Raw genomic sequence first — 20,187 nt, 5'->3', positions numbered from 1 at the left:
CATGGTCTCTTTCCTATTTGACTCCTTCTTACATCCAATTGCTTATAAACACTTCTGCAATGTGAGAGACTAGACTACAACCAAATCAATCTTATTGATCTTCTTGGTGCCATAACAATGGCGGACAACAAAAGAACGAGCAAGTTCGACTTCTTTGTTCTCTCAATGTTCTTGGTTAGTCTCTGTCTAGCTCCGGTTCCAACATCAGCACAAGATCGGAAACTCAGTTTCGGCGTGAACGGCCAGTTCAAGATACTGCAAGTAGCGGATATGCACTACGCAAACGGCGCGACTACTCGGTGTCAAAATGTTCTTCCTAGCCAGTTAGCTCACTGCTCCGACCTCAACACCACTGCCTTCATGTCGCGAGTCATTGCCGCCGAGAAACCTGACCTCATCGTCTTCACCGGTAAAAATCCATATTGATAAAATCCTAATTTTCCCCGCTCATAATTAACGATCTGGTAATGAGCATAGACAAACGAAGCATTGGTCTATGGTGTTCAAAATTTTAGATTTTTTTCTTACATATTATTAAAACGTCTAAATTTGTTATATATATATATATATATATATAAAACTTTAACTAAATTGATTGTAGTCTTCAAAATCTTAGGACCGGCAGAAGATAGATATTGATTATTTTTAGGGTTTTGTATACATTATCAGGTGATAATATATTTGGGTCTGATGTTAAAGACGCTGTGAAATCCTTGAACGCCGCTTTTGCGCCAGCGATTTCGGCTAAGATCCCTTGGGTTGCTGTTTTGGGAAACCATGATCAACAATCTACGTTGTCCCGGCAAGAACTAATGAAACATATCGTGAAGCTTCCCAACTCTTTGTCTAAAGTGAACCCTCCTGAGGCTGCTCATTACATCGATGGGTTTGGTAATAACAATCTACGAATCCATGGTGCTGCTGAGTCGAGTCTACATAACAAGTCCGTTCTCAATCTCTATTTTCTCGACAGTGGAGATTACTCTAGTGTTCATAACATAAAAGGATATGACTGGATCAAAACTTCTCAGCAATTCTGGTTTGACCAGACTTCGAAACGTCTCCAGGTATCATCATCAATCTTGTTTTTGTTTTGTCTCATTGCATCTCGAACACTGAATCTTGATTTTGATGATATTTGCAGAAGGAGTACAATGAAGAGCCTAACCCTCAACAAGGTGCAGCTCCAGGACTAGCTTACTTCCACATTCCATTACGAGAGTTTTGGTTCTTCGACTCAAAGAACGCGGCTAAAGGAGTGAGACAAGAAGAAACAGGATCGGCTACCATAAACTCGGGTTTCTTCACGACGCTGGTAGCTAGAGGAGATGTGAAATCAGTGTTTGTGGGTCACGACCACCTCAATGACTTTTGTGGTGAACTCAAAGGTTTGAATCTATGTTATGGTGGTGGGTTTGGATATCATGCGTATGGTAAAGCTGGGTGGGAGAGGAGAGCGAGAGTTGTGGTTGCTGATTTGAACAAGAAGGGTGCAGGAAGCTGGGGAGATGTGAAATCGATTAGGACATGGAAGAGGCTTGACGATCAGCATCTCTCTGTTATTGATGATCAGGTTCTTTGGAATAGTTCTCCAAACTGATCAGGTTTTCCTTGTTTAGTTGACTCTATGTATCAAATAAATCATACTTTTGAATATAATAAAATGTTTCCGTTTAAGAATATAATAAAATACTTAAGTTACCTTTAAGCGTTACTTTAGTTTTTTTTTTTAATTTAAAGAAGGTAATAACGTGACCGTTAACTTGGCGCCAACAAGTTTAAGCTAATGTTTTTTGAAATCCTAATTAAGATAGTGAATAAATAGCCCGTATAGCTCAGTGGTAGAGCGTCAGTCTTGTAAACTGAAGGTCCGTAGTTCGATCCTGCGTGTGGGCATTTTTAAACAATTTTACTTTCATTATTCAAACTCTTAATCTTAACGTTGATTTTTGAACTTCTTATTCTTGATGAATCGCTAGTCCTTTATCTGCCAAAGACTACAACTCAAATGTCATACACAATCGCTATAACTCGGATTATAATAATTATAAAATTTCTCCAATTCATACGTATCTTTAGCCACTTCTATTTCCATGATAGGGTATCCGTTGGCGTTCGAGTACCCGTTGGCGTTCGGATCGGGTTTTTCGGATTTTTAAGTTTTTGGGTTTACGTTCCTAGGTCTCATAGTAAAATTTCATTAATACGGGTCGGGTTCGGATAATAACACTTCGGATTCGGTTAAAAATTATATTGCATCCTAAAACCCATAAAGTAACCATATATCATTCGGGTTCGGGTTATATCGGTTCGGTTCGGATATAACCAAAATAAAAAAAATAAAAACTTGAAGAAAAATATAAAGAAAAACAACTAAATTAATAAAAATTAATCTATCACACATAAAATTGCTAAAATAACAATAAAATATTAAATCAAGTATAAAAACAAACATTATTTGTAAACAATATACATTATATTATAGAGAGTGGACTTGTTATTCCAATGAACAGATTATAAATTACTTATTTATAACTAATTGTGTACTTAAAATATTTTAATATTGTTAATATTTATTATTATATATCATATTACTACGAATATTAAATTTAATAACTAAAATACTTATATATATTTCAAAATATTTATATTAACTATTAGTTTCGGGTTTTTCGGGTTACCCGTTCGGGTTCGGTTAATAACACTTCGGGTTCGGATATTTTTTATACCATCCTACAAGATCCGTTCGGATATTTTACATTTCGGATCAGATAACGGGTCGGGTTTTTCGGTTCGGGTTCGGTTCGGATTTCGGGTTCCAGATTTTATGCCTAGGCCTAATAGGAATTATTCGTGTGGTCTCTACCAGTCTAGCAGTATGAAAACTTTTGTGTCTGCATAGCTCCACTGTTCCTGTCAGTCTTTCATTTAAAAGTTAGAGGGAAATGTTATTTTCTATACTCCACAAAAAGGTCAATTGCATTTCAGTTTTATATAATTATCATATTAATCTAGAGGGAAAATTTCTGTAATTAACTCGCTCCATCTTCCTGAATTTCAGATATTTCTCGCATTCCTGTCGGCTTAACCTTTGTTTTAGCCAAATTGTTTTGTCATAACATGAAGATATTCTTATACCATTTAGAAAATATTAAGGGTAATCCTTTGTTTTGTTTTTTTTGGTAGAGGGGCAATCCTTTGTTTTGTTTTATACTTGTTCTACTTATTGCATTCATATCGTAGTTAATCAGTACGAATTGAATTGTGAGACATCTTTGTCCAAGGAAAAAAAAAAAGAATTGTGAGACATCAGACACGAAGCTACATTGCGTGGCGATCCTGTTTCCCACGCGTCTCCCTTTCCCACTTCAATAATATAGTAAACAAATATCTGCTGCAACCAAATAGCACATGTTTCTTTTTTCTAATAATTTGCGTCTGCGTCAGCTATTATGATCAACTCCCACTATACCACCAACGACGAAGACCAGTTGGTCAATTTTGATCTCTATATTGGATTTCTGTTTCTTTCTTGCAATTTACCCTTTTATCATTCATATTCACAAGTTTTGTGATTGATTGGACAGAGATCCAACTTGAATTTAAAATTAAAAATACTATGTTATATGTTTTTTTTGTAACACTAATCACGATGCTATATGTAATCTCAAGCTTTTAGTTGGCTAAAATAATACAAATCAATGATTAGTTGGCTAAAATAATACAAATCAATGATTTGCTTGGCAAAACAAATACAAATCAAGTTTAGTCACATATTGCATACCAACCAGCGACAACAAAATAACATTTGTGATACATTAAGTCCATTTTGACAAATTTATTTTGTATAAGTTCCCCAACTGAATTTTCCTCCGCACTATATGTTAAATAAATTTCAGATCAGAAACACATAACTTTTAATATTGTAGAATTCAAACGAGTGTTTGACACTAGACTTCTTAGAAACGGATCCCAGACAAGAGAGGGATAGAAACTGATAGTTCTTGCACCTAAATTCGTATTCTAAACAGACTCCAATTTATAAATACTTAAAAACGTTACTCATGCAAGAACAACAATGCACAAGTTTATATATAAAATACGATCAAACAAACTACATATTAAAAGGGTTACTCATCAACAAATTTAACCCAATCAACCGGTCCAAAAGACGAACTACTAACAGTAGTTCATTATATATATAATATATTCTACAAAAAGAAAAACAAAGAATTCAAAAAAACTTCGTCTTCCTGATTCTGATGAAATCTTCTGCTTCTTCTTTTAATAACACTTCACTTTTCTTCTTCTTTGATTGAGACAAGGAAGACATAGCTTTAGCAGATGCAACTCTTCTCACCAGAACATTCCACTTCGTGTCCTCGGCCATCTTCTTGTCTTTTTCCCCTCTTTGCTTAAATTGCCTACTCCAATCACCAATAATACGAAATTAGATCTCTAACTTTTAAAATATCTTCTTTGAAAACAAAATTTTTCTCTAGCTGTCTGATTACGACTCATGATCTAATTACAAGTAGGTCACCACCACAATTATTATCGGCGCCGAAAGTGAAAAAAAATTAAACGAGATTTACGATCGAAAATTTAAAACTTTAAAGAAACATCTAGAGAATGTGGTAATGATCATTCAAATATGTCACCTGCAAAGTGGGACACGGCAAGACTCAGATTGGTCGCAAATGGAAGAATGGAGTCTGAGGAGTTGAATCATTCTCTTGCAACGAATACAACCTTTGCCATCGACTCGTTTCTCGCAGACTGCAAAGTGACGTATCAGAAGTTGGAGTCCGTAACAAGTCGAGAACGCACTGCATGGACCGGTATTTAACTTATTGTTGTCTAAGTTGGACGATGGTCCGACCAACGTGCAACCTTCGGTACATATATGCTCTATACATTCCATGGCTTCACTCAATTGCATATAAAGGTTCTGTTCTCTTCTGTGTCTCCGTCTTCGTTTCTTCCTCTGCAAGAGATCACAACAAAAGAACTAACCATGGTAAGGGCAGGGCTAAAACAGAGGTTTTCAAGAACCAAACGTTTTTTGAGTTAAAATTTTTGTTACCGATTCAGCGTCGTCAATGAATTGGAGGATGTCGAGTTCAAGAAAAGGATCGTGTTCTTGAAGAAACTTCCATCCTTCGGTCTGTTCAACGGTCTTGAATTTGGAGTGGATCAAACGCATACACTTGAGACAGAGGCCAGGTGCGTCGCAGAGCCGAGCTAGCTGGAGAACATCGACCACGTTCTCGGCCGTTACTCTCTCGCCTACGCCTTTCGTGCACCTTTGCTTAAGATGCGTCACCATGTAGACGTGTGATAGAGCTAGTAGATGGATTCCGTAACCCTCCATCTCCTTCTCCGTCAGACTATAGAAATACACGTAAGGTTATTCTAGTCATTTCACTAGACTTCATAAATATAAAAAAAACAAATCGTCTAAAACGTATTTAAAAATCTACCTGGGAGAATAGAGGAATCTGATGAAGACTGAAACGGCGTCGCATGGAACGCCGAGAATCTTGATGACTCTCTTAGATGATCCGCCGTGGCTTTTCCTCGGCTTCTCGATGATGTTCGTTAGTACCGGAGACGCAGCAGCCTACATTTCTCAAATTCAAACACAACCAAAAATTAACACAAAGAAATAAAAAAAAAAACTGATCGGACATGGCAAAGAAGTAAATAGTCTTACCAGTACACCGGAGTGTGCTGGGATACGACGGCGACCGGAAGTGATGATCTCAACATCAGTTTCCACAAGATCATATGAAATCTTGTCGGTGATTAACGAAACGCCGTCGCTTTCAGTAGCGGTTATTGCCATCGTGACTATTTAATTAGCAGCTTTCTTTTGGAGGGAGAGAGAGAGAGAGAGAGTTTTGTGAGATGGTTTTAATGGATGGAGAAGCTTGATGGGGTGGTGGTGCATCTCGGGACGGTTTTTATAGCCAGCTCGACGAAGCCTACCCTTTTTGATTTGATCATACACGTGGAATTCTTATTTAATAAATATCTCTTATCTTTTATTTCTGTCTTGCCCAACTCCACGCCGGTATTTGATTCCCTGTATTTTTCTTTGTAATTATAAATGAATTGGAAATTAGCATAATGAACTGTATTTTGAGGTGTCTACGGATCTGTATATTACTGTATCGACTCTCATCTAAGTCATGATGAGTCATCAAATAATTATGTGTTATCTTTAACACTAACCTAGATCGGATTTATAGAATGTTCTTTTCTGTTTTAATATGTTCACAAAAAAAAGAACAAACAACAACCCATATATATCAAATCATCTCATCATATATAATAATTTAAATGCGATGGTTATGTTGTTACATTTTGAATTGGGATAAGCTAAAATGAACAATATAGATTAGTGTGGAAAAAGAAAAAATATGATAAATTAAATAATTAATTTTCAACATAAATCAATTAGTAATAAATAGATTGGTTGATCTCTCTTATATATATTATTTAAGATCTCATTTAACTTCTGATCTAAGAAATTTTGTCTATAATACAGAAATACATAGACATTTAGATTATTTATTCATGAGGTAATACATTTTTCCCCTCGGTTCGCAAGTTTGGAGATTTAACCTTCATATCTTTTTAGATTTAGAGGCTTAGAGCCATGACATATTTCCTCTAGAAACAGGAACATCATTGAAGTCGAACTCATATGTATCTAAAATCATTGGAACAAATACAATTTCTCTCTTTGTAACCACGTTTAGAAATGTCAATAAAAAGTGTTCTGTAAGACTGTAACACACTCTTATAATAAAACTTTCACGTGGTGGAATTAACATGCCTCAAAAATATGCCTCATACATTTTCGAACAGCCGCATTGCCTTCTAAGACAACCACAAGAACACATCATACAACATATATACGTTATTAAGAATATATTTTCATATTCATAAAAAGCTATACCAACAGGATCTAACCAACAGATATTTGGCAATATATTATATGTTGAACTGGACCTTAAGTACACCGATATTATATTCCATAATTACGTTTAAGTTTCCACTAAAAGTGACTTCTAATGACAACTAAACAATAGTATTACTTTTTTTTTTTTGGGCAAAACAATAGTATTACTTTTGTCCCGGTAAGGACACAGATGTTGTGTTTTTTTAATTGATCCTACGTGGAAAAAGTGTAAAACCGGTCCAAAAGTTTGCCTTGCAATGAAGAAAAAGAGTTGAAATATGATTATTTTAGCTTCAAAAGGCCGGTTATTGGAAGTAAACCGACCCTTGCCTCTTCCCAAGAGCCACCTCCTCGTCTACGTGGCTGTTTATCCTCATCCACTTCATGCCCTCTTGTCTGGCCACTTGTAACTCTCCTATTCATTCATTATTGCCACTGGATTTTGTTGTTTATTTTTATTATTATAGTTATTATCACAAAACGGTTGGTCATATTCATGAGCATCGGAGGAGTTTGAGGAAATGTTAATCACATAGAAGGAAGGAAAGTTCGCCGCGTATGGCAGCCAAATCTGATTCAATCATAGCAGTCATTACTAGTATTGTATCTGAATAACTAAACGTATTCAGATCCAAAACCACAATATATGTCTAAAAAAAATTAGATTCCTTGTTGACTAGTATTGTATCTCATAAGAGGCCATAGTTATTCTAACTATTGCGTATGGCTTAATTATGAGTTTGTATAGTTTATGTGCACTTTTCGTTAAATAAATTGTCATACTTGATTAAAAAACGTTGGGATGTTTTCCTTTCATTAACTCAACATGTATGTATATGTTCAATAAATTAATCACAATCTGCCTTTAGTATTCACAAATGACCCTTTAAGAAAACGAAGCAACACAATCCAAAACTTGTGGATAAGTTTACATGAAAGATAAAAGCGAAAAGTGCAACATAAAATAATGGATTTGATGATTTCATGCAAGATTCTTCCCAATATATTAGCATCCTGGAACTAAAATATAACTTAACAGTTTATATTCCATACTGTTTATACTCCACTTGAACTTTTGAAGCATTAGAGATTGATGTGTCATGTTCTTATCCTTAGAATTTGGACTTTGGATAGATTTGTATCTCGCAAGTAAAGTATCATGAATCAGCAATGTACTTATAATAACCGGTAGTGGATATCCACAAAATGTGTGTGCATTGACAAAAGTCTATAAAGAAAACTGTCACCGATCCTTCGTGATTCTTTATTGGAGGTGATGTTATATGTATATTTCTATATTCTCCAAAAAGTTTTGTTGATGTTTGAACTAAAAGTCTTAACAACAAAAAGAAAAAGACATGCGTAATACATGGTTATAGATAAAGTTCAAAATCAAAACATAACCAAAAATGGTTGACCAAGTCTAGAACCAGGATGACCGTTGACCTCACCACCCTCCCTTGATCTTTGGAACCAACTACGCCTCGAGACCGGTCCTTAATAATTGGATACTTATCTTCCTTCTTCTTTTGTTGATTAAGACACTTATCATAAAAAAACGCTTGTCTTTTGTTGTTTTTCTCTCTCTCATATATATCTCTCATTTTGATGACAATTGGATAAGATCTTAAAATTTCATTAGAACTCAACCATACAAATAGAATAAAATAAGAACTTTGTGCTGCTCACAAACTTTCAATGTGGCGAGTAGTTTGGTGCTACTGTGATAGCCTTCTAAAATAGTCTTTCAACGTGGTCAAAATGAAAACAAATTTGTGGGCTAGATAACATTTTCCCACAAAAATAAGAGAGCTTTGTGTTTTTCTGTTGTGCGTAAACCTTCTAAAAGGGCCCAAAAATGAAGAACAAAAGCCCACAAACTACATAAGGCCCATAACAATAGTCTTACTTAAACCAAGAATATATAAAATACAAGAGAGGCCCGCCACCGTGTATCGTCACCGTTTCTCGCGAGCTTGATCTCACAGAGAGAAAGAGACGATGTTCGTCCTAAGAGTCCACTCGGTAGACCCAGAGCAGCCGATCTCCACCGAAGACGAAGAATCCGGTTTCAGCTACGCGCCGTCGTCGAGGAGATCTCAGCGTCCCACCGATAATAATAACAATAAGCTCATACCATCTCTCAAACTCACAGAACGAAAAGGCCTAATCCATCTCTACCGAAACTCTTCCCACAGCTCCCTCCCAAACCCTAGCTCCCGATCAACCACTCTCTTCGTCGTCGCTGTCCCCAATTACCTCTCCTCCCTCGATTTCATCCGCTTCTGCGATTCCCAAATCGCCCATGTCTCTCACATCCTCTTCATCAGGTGAGTCGTCGTCGTCGCTTTGGAAACCAAACAAAGAGAGGCTAAAAGCTGATTTGATTCTTGTTGAAAAATGTTTAGGAACGATGCGATGGAAGATAGGTATAGTGTTTTGATCACACTCTCAGATCAAGCCGGAGCGGATGGGTTCCACAAGAACTTGAATGGGAGAAAGTATGCTCCTTCTGAGGTATTATTGTAATAATATAGAAAGGAGGTTTCTCTTCTTTTTTTCTGGTTCAGTTCATTTTATGAATATTAAACTTTGTTCTTGTGTGTTTAGGCTGAGGTTTGTCATATTCTCTATGTACTTACGGTGGAACACACTGAGTTTGATGAGCTTGCTGCTTCTTCCCCTGTTGGATTCACCGAGTTACCTACTTGCCCAATATGTCTTGGTGAGAGTTTCTGCTAAAGAATGATGGTTTGTTTTCAGTTTGAATGATTCAGCTAATTTTTTTGGGTTTATTTGAGTATTTGGAATTTGACTGGTGCAGAGAGATTGGATCCTGACACTAGTGGTATCCTCAGTACTCTTTGTGATCACTCGTTTCAGTGTTCTTGCACTTCAAAATGGACTTATCTATCCTGTCAGGTGAGTGGCCTTTTCCTTCTTGTTTCATATGTTAGAGCTTTGATCATTGCATGTTTCTGGCGGATAATGAATCTTGACTCGTCTTGTTTTTAACAAATACCTTGACACATGTTCATTTTCGCTTGTAGGTTTGTCGATTGTGTCAACAACAAGATGATATACCAAGCTGTTCTATTTGTGGAAAAACGGACAACGTATGGGCGTGCCTTGTCTGTGGCTTCTTAGGCTGTGGAAGGTAAAGCTTGTTTTGCGTTTCCGTTTGTAAAAAAAAAGTTAGATAACCTGAAACTGTAAACGCATCTATATATTCCTCAGAGGTGGAAGTTTCATTCACAGTGGGTTGATTGTGTTTTTCCAATTGTAGGTACAGGGAAGGGCACTCTATCAGGCACTGGAAAGAAACGCATCATTGCTACTCTCTTGATTTGCGAACACAACAAATCTGGGATTATGTTGGTGACAGCTATGTTCATCGGTTAAACCATTCAAAAATAGATGGAAAGTCGGTAGAGATGAACAACCGCTGTCTTTCCCACGAAGGGGACTGTGGTCTCTGTGAGTGTAGTGAGGATACAGGGATTAGCGGTGCTATCTTCAACAGCAAAGTTGATTCAGTATGCTTTCAATCACTCTTAAATCAAATTTTCCTGCACAAAATGAATCTTAGAACATTAATGGCTTTCATGATTTTATTATTTGTCTTGACTAAATTTCTGTTGAACAGATTGTAACCGAGTATAATGACCTTCTTGCAAGTCAGCTTAGGGCTCAGCGACAGGCAAGTGTTTCTATCTCTTCTTAATTTATATATGAACAAGCTTGGTAGAGGATGATGTTGTAGCCACCCCTCATGGTATATCTATGCATAGAGAGATCAATTACTTATCACGATCGTGATGTTTTTTTTTTCATCAGTACTATGAATCTCTGATTGTGGAAGCGAGAAGCAAGCAGGAAAGTAGTATTGCTGAAGCAGTTGAGCAGACTGTTGTTAACAAGATGCAGGAGCTTCAGAATGAAATCGAAATATGCGAAGAGGAAAAAACTGAAATCACTGAGGTGAGAGTTTCTCTAGGCCTTGTTCTCCGTTGTTCCATACTTGAAAGGTTTCCTTATACTCTGTGAACTATTAAAATCTGGATCCAGGTTAACAGAAAGCTTATAAAAGAGCAGGATACTTGGCGGAAGAAGTTCAAGGAAATAGAAGAGAGGTGAAAGATGTTTTTCTCTTGTTAAATATGATTTTACATAAAACGAAAATCATAATACGTGGTAAAGAAACAATCGACTTATGGTGTCTATTCAGGGAAGCTGCATTGCTAGGATCAAAAGACGAGACTATAGCTGATCTTGAAGAACAGGTAAGCTTCTATACTCAACCGAGGGTTTGCTATTTCCGCTATTAACATTTAACGAGTGATGGTAATCGGTTTGTAACAGATAAGAGATATAAGGGTGTTTGTTGAAGCACAGAAAACGTTAAAGAATATGTCATCAGATTCGGATGGTATACGTGAAGGAACCGTCTTGCCAGTGCCTATCAACCAGGAGCCAGTTAGAAGGCAGAAGAAGAAGTCAAACCGTAGAAAGTAAATGAAGATTGGGTTTGTGATATTCTTTTGGTTTGTTGTCCAAATTGATCTAATATCTGGTGTAGTAGTACTATTGTAGATAAAAATACTATTTTTCAACAGGAAATAACTTTTGGTTTTGGTTAAACGTGTTTAGTGATACTAGTAAGTTTTGCCGACACAGGGACCAAATTCAAACGTAATCAACTCCTCGTCACTTTTTCATCAAGATTATTACACAACTAGCTTTGAATTGCTGGTTTCATTACATTATATACACACACAAATACATCCACGCTGGTGGGGCTATGATCAGCAGTGGGAACCCTTTTTGCAGCTGAGCGCACCAGAAGATATAGTTATCTCACCAACATTAGAGGACGGTCTAGCAGCTAGGCTTGAGGCTCTCGAATAGCTTGACGATTTAGTTGGTCCAGCTCCAGAAAGTGTAAAGAATGCACCATTAAGCATTAGATCTCCTTCGGATCTCCAATTCCAATGACTCCATTCGCTTTCTGGCGCATCCTCATGCTTTGTTACCTTTTTCGCAAAACCATAAGTTGTAATATTATAAGTTTGAATTGAATCAAATCACATTGAATTTTTATTGCGTTAAAGCTGAAAATTTGGATTACCTCTTTGCTAAAAGAGTTATCAGGAGCAAGGAAACGGTTGCCTTGGGAGTTGATGGTAGGATTAGCACTTCCTCCAATTGCATACATTTCCCAATGTGTATAGTCATTGTTCACCACATGGAAATATCCATGTCGACACCTATATGTATATTATGTAAATATAATCTTTCATTACCTTGTTAACATAAAAATTTACATTCTCTACTTAAATAGAAAACCTATCTGAAGTATCTACATATAAAACAAAATATCAGCAAATGTTCACTATGTTACGGTTGATTATAGACATCATAATTATTAAGAGTTCAATGCAATAGTTGTATCAATGTTCGAAAAAATGCAGTTGTATTTTGGCTTTGCTATTTTAACTTTAGAAAATGTCCACCGACAATATACTTGACCTTTATAGTTTGTGCTACATATATCCAAAAATATTTGTATTAATAAAACATTTTTTTTGATAAATAATAAAGTAAATCATACATACCTTGGCATTCTTTGGACAAGGCCTTCTCCAAAGTGGTTAAAAGCGATAGTGACTTGCATATTCTTGTCTTGCTCGTACGTATCACTATGTCCCAATAACATAACCTTATTGTGATGCGTCAAGTAATTATTAGAAATCGTTATAGCCGTCGATCCACGGATTGCATCAATCAACCCATCGTTACAATTCGAGAGCGAGCAATGATCAACCCACACGTGGCTCCCACCGAAGATCGAAACACCGTCACCGTCCGATATCGTCCGCCACCCGTAGTGCTCTGGAGAATCTCGAACGTAAGTGTTCCCACCTTGCTTACAGTCATGTATGTGTAAACCATGGATGATGATGTTTGTCACGTATTGTATGGTTATACACGGCCCACCGGAGATGTGTACTGATGCTCCTCGTCCGTCTAGAGTTTTGAAAGAGTTCATTATGAGTTCTTCTTTTAGTTGGATCGTCATGTCTCGGTTGAATATAATCCAGAGCGGTGCATCTTGAATTACTGCGTATCTTAGTGTTCCCGGTTTAGGGTTTACTGGATCATCATTTCCTGGATCGGTGACCACGTAAATTTCACCATCGCGACCACCAATTGCGTTTTTTCCAAAACCGATTCCACAATCAGCTAACCGTTTCCGGTTTTTCTCCCAGTCTTTGTCGCATCGCCAACAATCGTCGATTGGATTACCGGTCTCACACGAGAAGTATCCTAAGCTCCTTCGTGATATGGACTCGTTTATTTTCCTAAAATATCAACCAATTAACATCCACGATGTTTGTTAGAAAGACGACTTCACATCCACTACTATACAATAAAATATTTGCATTATTCTGGACGTACGTATAACTGCTAATTGCAGCAAATAAACAAAGTCAGTTTAGCGATAAGATTAAAATAACGAAACTATCATTGCATGGAGAGAACTTTAAAACAAACTTTTAAAGAAAAATTACTACACATACATTTGTATTCACAAAAATTGTACATTTGTGTTACAATACCTGTGGACTTCCTCAACTACGAGCTCAGGGTTGGAAACAGGCGAGGACAAAGCGAGTGTAGACAAGAAAAAGGAAATGCAGCAGAGAAAGATAAGAGCAAAGGATGCTTGTGAGGAATTCAGCATTGTGTTCTTGGCTTTTTGTAAAGTTATAAGGTTTTTGTACGAAACATGAGTGATGAAGGGAGAAAGACAAAGAAACATATAGGCTATATAGCACATGAACACCTTGAGTGAGTTAATGCGCATGCAAGTTGGGGTTAATTGGACCCACTTTTCTTAGCCTTTAATTTTTTTCTCTTTCTCTTATCTCAATATGAAATGATTTTCCCTGTGTTATAATGGAAACCAACCTAAATCATATAAAGAGGAGAAAAGTGCGCTATTTTGAAATGAATGAAGTTTCAAAACTCAATCCCGAATGACAAACCTACTCTCACATGTATGCATTCAACATCACACTGATCAGATCATCATTGTAAATATAATGATCTCAACCATTATAGCAGTTGAAATCAAAATGGTTGAGCCAGTAACATTCAATATACAAACATGCAGGTGATATAAGAGCAATGAGTCATTTGGAGTATATAGAAAAAGATAATTCGTAATAAATCTCAACGAACTCAAAGATGAATGTTGGTGAACACTAATTAGACTGCCCCCAAAAGTCAACAGTGTGTTAGTGTACTTCAGTAATACGGGTGAACTTATTATTAATAGCACTATTGCTCAGAACAAAATAAGAGAACAACCACAAATCAAAGACAATATAATAGAAGAACTTAGCCGACACCACCCCATAAAGTGATTTGATTTTGGGACCATTGAACCATGTGCTAGAAGGCCAATATTTAGGTCTTGGCATTTGGGTATTCAGGTTCGATTCGGTTTTCAGTTTTAAAGATTTGGACCCAACTAAGCATTTTTTTTTTTTGGATTTGGTTTGGTTCCTCTCAGATTCGGATCGATTCGGATCTATAATTAAAATACCTATAATTTTCGAGTCCAAAACGGATCTGAGTCAGGTTCGAGTACTTATAATACAAAAAAGAATTGAAGGATCTGAACTCTATCAAACTTCAGCCAAAATCCATCGTGTTTATCTGAAATTTTCTAAAATAACCACAAATAAACTATTAATAATTGAATTAAATATTTTTAAATTCTAAATTCAATATTTTAATTTATATTACTTGAAATTGTTATAAAATAATAATAAATTTTTCTAATAAGATGAAATTTTAACTAGATCATAAATTAAATCATAGAAAATATAACACATGGAATCATAGTTTTATATATTCATATTTTTACATTGGGTACAAATTGGTTTTTACTGGATCGCGTTTATTCGGATATGGATCTATTCGAGTCAATTTTTTCGGTTCTAATTCTTTCGGATAAAAGATATTTTGGGTCTAACTAGGTAATTATAAATTTTTGGTTTGATTTCGGGTCGGATATTTTTGGAACGGTTATGATTCGGATTTTCGAGTCCATGTAAAATGATCAAACCTAATACAGTATAGTATCTTTAAATTAATAATTTATAAATTAATATATACTAAAAAATCTATAAAATAATATAATTTCATAGTTCCAAATAGAATTTTTGGTTCAATTAGTATATCGATAAATTAATAATCTCGATAAATTAATAAAAATTTATAGTTATGGTGTAATCCCAACATTATTAATTTATAGAAGTTTCACTGTATTAGGTTTATAAAATTCATATAATATATTTTCATAGAGAATAATTGAACTTTTTTTTTCTGGTGTAAAATGTGTTGACAATTAAGTGCACATGGAAACAATTGGCATCACTACATGTCCTCCACAACTTAATCATATTATTATATAATTGTGCCTTTAGCAACAAAAAAAAAACTCATATAATTGTTCTCTCATAAAAAAAACTCATATAATTGTTCTCTCTCGAAAAAAAACTCATATAACTGTGCGACTTACCGACATTTTATTTTTGCTACATATGATCTTGTAAAAATGCTCTCTAGATATATATTTGCATGGTAAAAATGCGATCAATTAGCATTATATGATCTTGTAAAAATGCGATCAATTAACAAGATCATATAATGCTAATTGATCGCATTTTTACCATGCAAATATATATCTAGAGAGCATATTATAATATCTAATTCAACAATGTAGTTGTTTTTTATTACAATAGCATTTTTAGATTGGTGTACGTACGTGGATCATACGATTTTGGATGTCATTCAAACTGAAACCTGAATATTTGGGTATTAAATCTACTAATAATCTTTTTTGTAGCATGTTCTGGACAAAGCTCGGCGGATAATTCACGAGATTTTTTTTGGGTCGCCGTATGAAATAATTTCAGCTTTCAATTTTCTTGTTTAGGTTGTGAAGGTTGAAATGTCTTGTAAACAAAAATTGACCTTTCTAAAAACAAGCAGAGTGGTTAGATTCAAGGTCGTAGGTATAAAAGGAACCGTCGGATTAGAAAAAAATGAAAGTGTTGAGACAAAAGGCATGTGCGGCTGTTTTGCTTGAAAACTACTTCTCATTGTCAGTGTTGTACAAATAATTCAATAAACATAGCACATTCACTAAAACAACAAAATTAAAAAAATGCTGATTAGACCGTTCATAATCATCATTTCGGATTAGATCATCAAATGATAATATATACAATATCAATCTACACTTGTTGCCAACACACGATATTCATATTAAGAAAGATAAGTATAACATACACAAATCCGAAGATGATAGCTTAAAACGCTAGTTTATCGGGTGCATTGCCAAGAAACTTGAGAATTAATAGTTGTGTGATAATAGTGTGGTGGTTCACGTGACTGACTCTTGATGTTCCCTCTCGTATTTCTTTTTGTTACAATAGTGAAACGAAATTGATCCTTTTGATAATGCATGGAATCGTGACAGATTAAAGTAGGTGTCTAAGTTACACATTTCATTTCCATGTAACTTTGTAACATATGATCATCAATCAACTCATGGAATTCCACGTTACTTTTAATTTGATTAATTGAGCCCAAAACAGCTAATTTTATGGGCCGAACTTCATGACACAGCCCGTTTTGTATCCGAATTGGAAAGAAAAGAAAAGAAAAAAAAAACCAAGAAGCCATCCACGTCTTTTCTATGATGACGTGTACAATCACATATAATAAAACTTTATTTTATTTATATTAATAATTTTTTTTGGAGGCGATCCTGATCCAGTTCCTTTTCTCTAGTCGCTGTCTGGAATCGGTGACTTTTGAATCTTAGTGGAGTGATCGTTATCTTCATTCGACGTTGATTCTTCTCCGCGTTGTTAGTTTGTTACTCCTCCCCCCGGTGCTGGAGGCTCGATCCATATCAATTGGTTCGAGATCCGAGCCAAGCACGACTCTCTTTTCACGGTTTGGAATTAGATCCTGTGTTGCAGTCACACATGTACTAGATTCTTCTTTCTCCTTTCTTGTGATATCTATCTAACAATCGATCTTATAAGTTACAAAGTTATTCGTATATAAATCTCTATAAAGTCACGTGTGCGTGCGTGCCTGTCCCCTTGTGGAGGTGGAAAGGGAAGAACTTTCGTCTGTGATTTGAGCTTTTTGATCCTTTTTATCTGTGTTTCAGATGGCATCGGATGAGGGTATGTTGACGGACGGACAGTGGAAGAAACTGGAGTTAGCAACTCTGAAGAGCGCTGAAAACTTGTCATCCTCCCCAAAGTCTCATCCTTTATTCGCTGATCTCAACATAAAGTCTCCCACTGGTGGCAAAGGACCCGTAGCTGGGCTCCCTTTTAGGCACGTGCGTCGGACTCACTCTGGCAAGCATATCCGTGTTAAGAAAGGTCAAAACTTTTTTTGTGAAACCTTCCTCTTTACTTGATTGATTCATGGTTGGTTGACTTACGTGGGCTACCTAATGATACCTTCTGCAGAGGGTGCTGGTGGAAAAGGAACTTGGGGAAAGCTTCTTGACACTGATGTTGACTGCTTTGTAGATAAAAACGATCCCAATTACGATAGTGGAGAGGTATAACATCCATTTGATTCTTTTACCTTTACTTGTGACTCATTTACTCTCTCTCTTTTTTTAAACAGGGAGCATATGATGAACTTGTTGATTCACCTGTGTCAGACCCCTTGGATGATTACAAAAAGTCTGTAGTTTCCATCGTCGAGGAGTACTTCACCACCGGTGATGTGAAAGTGGCGGCCTCCGACCTCAGGGAGCTCGGTTCGACTGAATATCATCCTTACTTCACAAAGCGGCTTGTCTCTATGGCCATGGACAGGCACGATAAGGAGAAGGAAATGGCTTCTGTCTTACTCTCCGCCTTGTATGCTGATGTGATTTCACCTGATCAGATCAGGGATGGGTTCATAAGACTCCTCAGATCCGTTGATGACCTTGCCGTGGACATACCTGATGCTGTTAATGTCCTCGCCTTGTTTATCGCCAGGGCTATCGTTGATGAGATCCTCCCTCCTGTTTTTCTAGCTAGGTCTAGGAAGAATCTTCCGGAGTCTTCGAAAGGTTATCATGTTGTTGTGACCGCGGAGAAGAGCTACCTCTCGGCTCCTCACCACGCGGAGCTAGTGGAGAGGAAATGGGGAGGTAGCACTCACACCACGGTGGAAGAAACGAAGAAGAAGATATCTGAGATCTTGAAGGAGTACGTGGAGAACGGAGACACTTACGAAGCATGTAGATGCATCAGAGAGTTAGGTGTCACGTTTTTCCATCACGAGGTGGTGAAGAGAGCTTTGGTTCTGGCTATGGAATCTCAAGCGTCCGAGCCGCTCATACTAAAGCTGTTGAACGAAGCTGCTGAAGAAGGTCTGATCAGTTCGAGTCAGATGGTGAAAGGGTTCAACCGAGTCGCGGAGTCTCTGGATGACCTGGCTCTAGACATCCCTTGTGCTAGAAAGCTGTTTGATTCTATAGTTCCCAAGGCTATCTCTGGAGGCTGGCTCGATGATTCGTTTAAGGTAACATCTGATCAAGATGGAGGGGTATCAAGTCAAGACGAGAAGCTAAGACGGTACAAGAAGGATACGGTGAATATAATTCAAGAATATTTCTTATCAGATGACATTCCTGAGCTAATCCGCAGTCTTGAAGATCTAGCAACGCCTGAATACAACCCTGTGTTTCTAAAGAAGCTTATAACACTCGCTCTAGACAAGAAGAACAGAGAAAAGGAAATGGCATCGGTTCTTCTATCTTCTCTCCACATGGAGTTATTCTCAACAGAAGATTTCATCAACGGTTTCATCATGCTCCTTGAATCCGCAGAAGACACGGCTCTAGACATCATGGACGCATCAAACGAGCTCGCTCTGTTTCTAGCTAGAGCCGTGATCGACGACGTCTTAGCTCCGCTTAACCTGGAGGAGATCTCAACAAAGCTGCCTCCAAAATCAACGGGGACAGAAACAGTGCGCTCGGCGCGGTCTCTCATCTCAGCCAGACACGCAGGGGAGAGGCTGCTGAGAAGCTGGGGAGGTGGGAGCGGGTGGATAGTGGAAGATGCAAAAGACAAGATCTCGAAACTTTTGGAGGAATATGAAATGGGAGGGGTAACATCAGAGGCTTGTCAATGTATCCGTGATCTAGGGATGCCGTTTTTCAACCACGAGGTGGTGAAGAAAGCTTTGGTGATGGCGATGGAGAAGAAGAATGATGGGTTGCTGAATCTGCTCGAGGAATGTTTTGGTGAAGGATTGATTACGATGAACCAAATGACAAAAGGGTTTGGTCGTGTTAAAGACAGCCTTGATGACTTGTCGCTTGATATACCTAACGCGAAAGAGAAGTTCGAGTTGTATGTTGGTCGTGCCATGGACAATGGCTGGATCCTTCCTGAGTTTGCTGCAATCAGTGATGAGTGAGTGCGAGTCTCTGGAATTTCTTTATATATATTATGGTAACTATATATATATTATATAATATGTTTTTATGAATGAATTTGTTTGGTAGATAAAAATAAGATGTTCATAGTTTTTACATTTGTTTGGTTCTTGTATTGTGTTGTTGTCTTTGTATTGATATATCTTTTTTTTATTAGTGTGTTCTAATTTGTAATGGATTACATTACATTATAAAAGTTGCTCTCTCCTTAAAGCCACACCAATTCAAAACTCTGTACTTGGTTCTCTTCTCCAACTGTTGTCGGACATTCTTGATCCGTACATTTTCACTTTCTAGTCTAATGGATCCAACTCCCAATGACCATAACCAATCATCAAGTCTCTCTGTAGGCTTTCATATTCGCCTTGGCCTTGCGTATGCCTGCCAAGAAAACATCAACATCATGGTATAAACTTTAGGATATGAATATGAGAATGTTCTTGAAACCTGATTCAGGTCATTGAAACCGAGCTTAGAGAAATTTTCCTTGTCCTGAAACGAGAGGATGTTGGGGTCACATGAAATGTAGATACCGTGTGAGAAACATCTCTGTGTGTTCCACCAGAAAAGTAAGCCAAGGTGCATAATGAACCATTCTAAGCATCCGGTACTGGTCTCGAGGAAGCATAAGAGATAAAGCTTCCTTAGACAAGTTTGCATGCAAGTTTCT

General features: G+C 36.9%; 5 protein-coding genes and 1 non-coding gene across 6 annotated transcripts; 4 read left to right on the top strand and 2 right to left on the bottom strand.

Moving 5' to 3' along the window:
- Positions 1 to 58: 58 nt before the first annotated feature.
- Positions 59 to 1,708, top strand: LOC108862755 (probable inactive purple acid phosphatase 29). Its single transcript, XM_018636990.2, has 3 exons — positions 59 to 409; positions 670 to 1,067; positions 1,145 to 1,708. The coding sequence occupies exons 1-3, from the start codon at positions 118 to 120 to the stop codon at positions 1,598 to 1,600; spliced, it is 1,146 nt and encodes a 381-aa protein (XP_018492492.1). The 5' UTR covers positions 59 to 117; the 3' UTR covers positions 1,601 to 1,708.
- A 116-nt stretch (positions 1,709 to 1,824) lies between these two features.
- On the top strand, positions 1,825 to 1,896 carry TRNAT-UGU (transfer RNA threonine (anticodon UGU)). The gene has a single exon. It is a non-coding gene; the product is annotated as a tRNA-Thr (tRNA).
- A 2,175-nt stretch (positions 1,897 to 4,071) lies between these two features.
- Positions 4,072 to 5,940, bottom strand: LOC108805384 (BTB/POZ and TAZ domain-containing protein 1). The gene is made up of 5 exons (XM_018577418.2): positions 5,717 to 5,940; positions 5,484 to 5,623; positions 5,087 to 5,390; positions 4,662 to 4,987; positions 4,072 to 4,424 (listed from the first exon to the last, which is right to left on the bottom strand). Exons 1-5 carry the CDS (start codon positions 5,846 to 5,848, stop codon positions 4,235 to 4,237), a joined length of 1,092 nt encoding a protein of 363 aa, XP_018432920.1. The 5' UTR covers positions 5,849 to 5,940; the 3' UTR covers positions 4,072 to 4,234.
- Positions 5,941 to 8,909: 2,969 nt separating this feature from the next.
- On the top strand, positions 8,910 to 11,611 carry LOC108862674 (BRAP2 RING ZnF UBP domain-containing protein 1). Its single transcript, XM_018636881.2, has 11 exons — positions 8,910 to 9,300; positions 9,379 to 9,487; positions 9,581 to 9,695; positions 9,795 to 9,892; positions 10,021 to 10,127; positions 10,257 to 10,506; positions 10,617 to 10,670; positions 10,808 to 10,951; positions 11,039 to 11,103; positions 11,199 to 11,253; positions 11,333 to 11,611. The coding sequence occupies exons 1-11, from the start codon at positions 8,972 to 8,974 to the stop codon at positions 11,483 to 11,485; spliced, it is 1,479 nt and encodes a 492-aa protein (XP_018492383.1). The 5' UTR covers positions 8,910 to 8,971; the 3' UTR covers positions 11,486 to 11,611.
- Positions 11,612 to 11,655: 44 nt separating this feature from the next.
- Positions 11,656 to 13,788, bottom strand: LOC108862675 (probable pectate lyase 22). Its single transcript, XM_018636883.2, has 4 exons — positions 13,591 to 13,788; positions 12,586 to 13,332; positions 12,099 to 12,237; positions 11,656 to 12,003 (listed from the first exon to the last, which is right to left on the bottom strand). Exons 1-4 carry the CDS (start codon positions 13,713 to 13,715, stop codon positions 11,776 to 11,778), a joined length of 1,239 nt encoding a protein of 412 aa, XP_018492385.1. The 5' UTR covers positions 13,716 to 13,788; the 3' UTR covers positions 11,656 to 11,775.
- A 3,017-nt stretch (positions 13,789 to 16,805) lies between these two features.
- Positions 16,806 to 19,734, top strand: LOC108862352 (MA3 DOMAIN-CONTAINING TRANSLATION REGULATORY FACTOR 1). The gene is made up of 4 exons (XM_018636454.2): positions 16,806 to 17,042; positions 17,232 to 17,451; positions 17,542 to 17,636; positions 17,705 to 19,734. Exons 2-4 carry the CDS (start codon positions 17,232 to 17,234, stop codon positions 19,496 to 19,498), a joined length of 2,109 nt encoding a protein of 702 aa, XP_018491956.1. The 5' UTR covers positions 16,806 to 17,042; the 3' UTR covers positions 19,499 to 19,734.
- The last annotated feature ends 453 nt before the right edge of the window (positions 19,735 to 20,187 follow it).

Source organism: Raphanus sativus, chromosome 5, assembly GCF_000801105.2.
Source record: "Raphanus sativus cultivar WK10039 chromosome 5, ASM80110v3, whole genome shotgun sequence".
NCBI lineage: Eukaryota > Viridiplantae > Streptophyta > Magnoliopsida > Brassicales > Brassicaceae > Raphanus > Raphanus sativus.
The sequence above is the reverse complement of the archived record's forward strand: the minus strand, read 5'-3'. Positions and strand labels throughout refer to the sequence as shown.

Coding starts and splice junctions, on each gene's coding strand:
- LOC108862755 (XM_018636990.2), top strand. CDS start 118: ATGGCGGACAACAAAAGAACGAGCAAGTTCGACTTCTTTGTTCTCTCA. Junction 410..669: donor TGACCTCATCGTCTTCACCG/GTAAAAATCCAT, acceptor ATACATTATCAG/GTGATAATATATTTGGGTCT. Junction 1,068..1,144: donor AGACTTCGAAACGTCTCCAG/GTATCATCATCA, acceptor TGATATTTGCAG/AAGGAGTACAATGAAGAGCC.
- LOC108805384 (XM_018577418.2), bottom strand. CDS start 5,848: ATGGCAATAACCGCTACTGAAAGCGACGGCGTTTCGTTAATCACCGAC. Junction 5,391..5,483: donor AGATTCCTCTATTCTCCCAG/GTAGATTTTTAA, acceptor GTATTTCTATAG/TCTGACGGAGAAGGAGATGG. Junction 4,425..4,661: donor TGCCGTGTCCCACTTTGCAG/GTGACATATTTG, acceptor TGATTGGAGTAG/GCAATTTAAGCAAAGAGGGG.
- LOC108862674 (XM_018636881.2), top strand. CDS start 8,972: ATGTTCGTCCTAAGAGTCCACTCGGTAGACCCAGAGCAGCCGATCTCC. Junction 10,507..10,616: donor TCAACAGCAAAGTTGATTCA/GTATGCTTTCAA, acceptor TCTGTTGAACAG/ATTGTAACCGAGTATAATGA. Junction 11,104..11,198: donor TTCAAGGAAATAGAAGAGAG/GTGAAAGATGTT, acceptor GTGTCTATTCAG/GGAAGCTGCATTGCTAGGAT.
- LOC108862675 (XM_018636883.2), bottom strand. CDS start 13,715: ATGCTGAATTCCTCACAAGCATCCTTTGCTCTTATCTTTCTCTGCTGC. Junction 13,333..13,590: donor GTAGTTGAGGAAGTCCACAG/GTATTGTAACAC, acceptor TTGATATTTTAG/GAAAATAAACGAGTCCATAT. Junction 12,004..12,098: donor ATAACTCTTTTAGCAAAGAG/GTAATCCAAATT, acceptor TTTGCGAAAAAG/GTAACAAAGCATGAGGATGC.
- LOC108862352 (XM_018636454.2), top strand. CDS start 17,232: ATGGCATCGGATGAGGGTATGTTGACGGACGGACAGTGGAAGAAACTG. Junction 17,452..17,541: donor GCATATCCGTGTTAAGAAAG/GTCAAAACTTTT, acceptor TACCTTCTGCAG/AGGGTGCTGGTGGAAAAGGA. Junction 17,637..17,704: donor CCAATTACGATAGTGGAGAG/GTATAACATCCA, acceptor TTTTTTAAACAG/GGAGCATATGATGAACTTGT.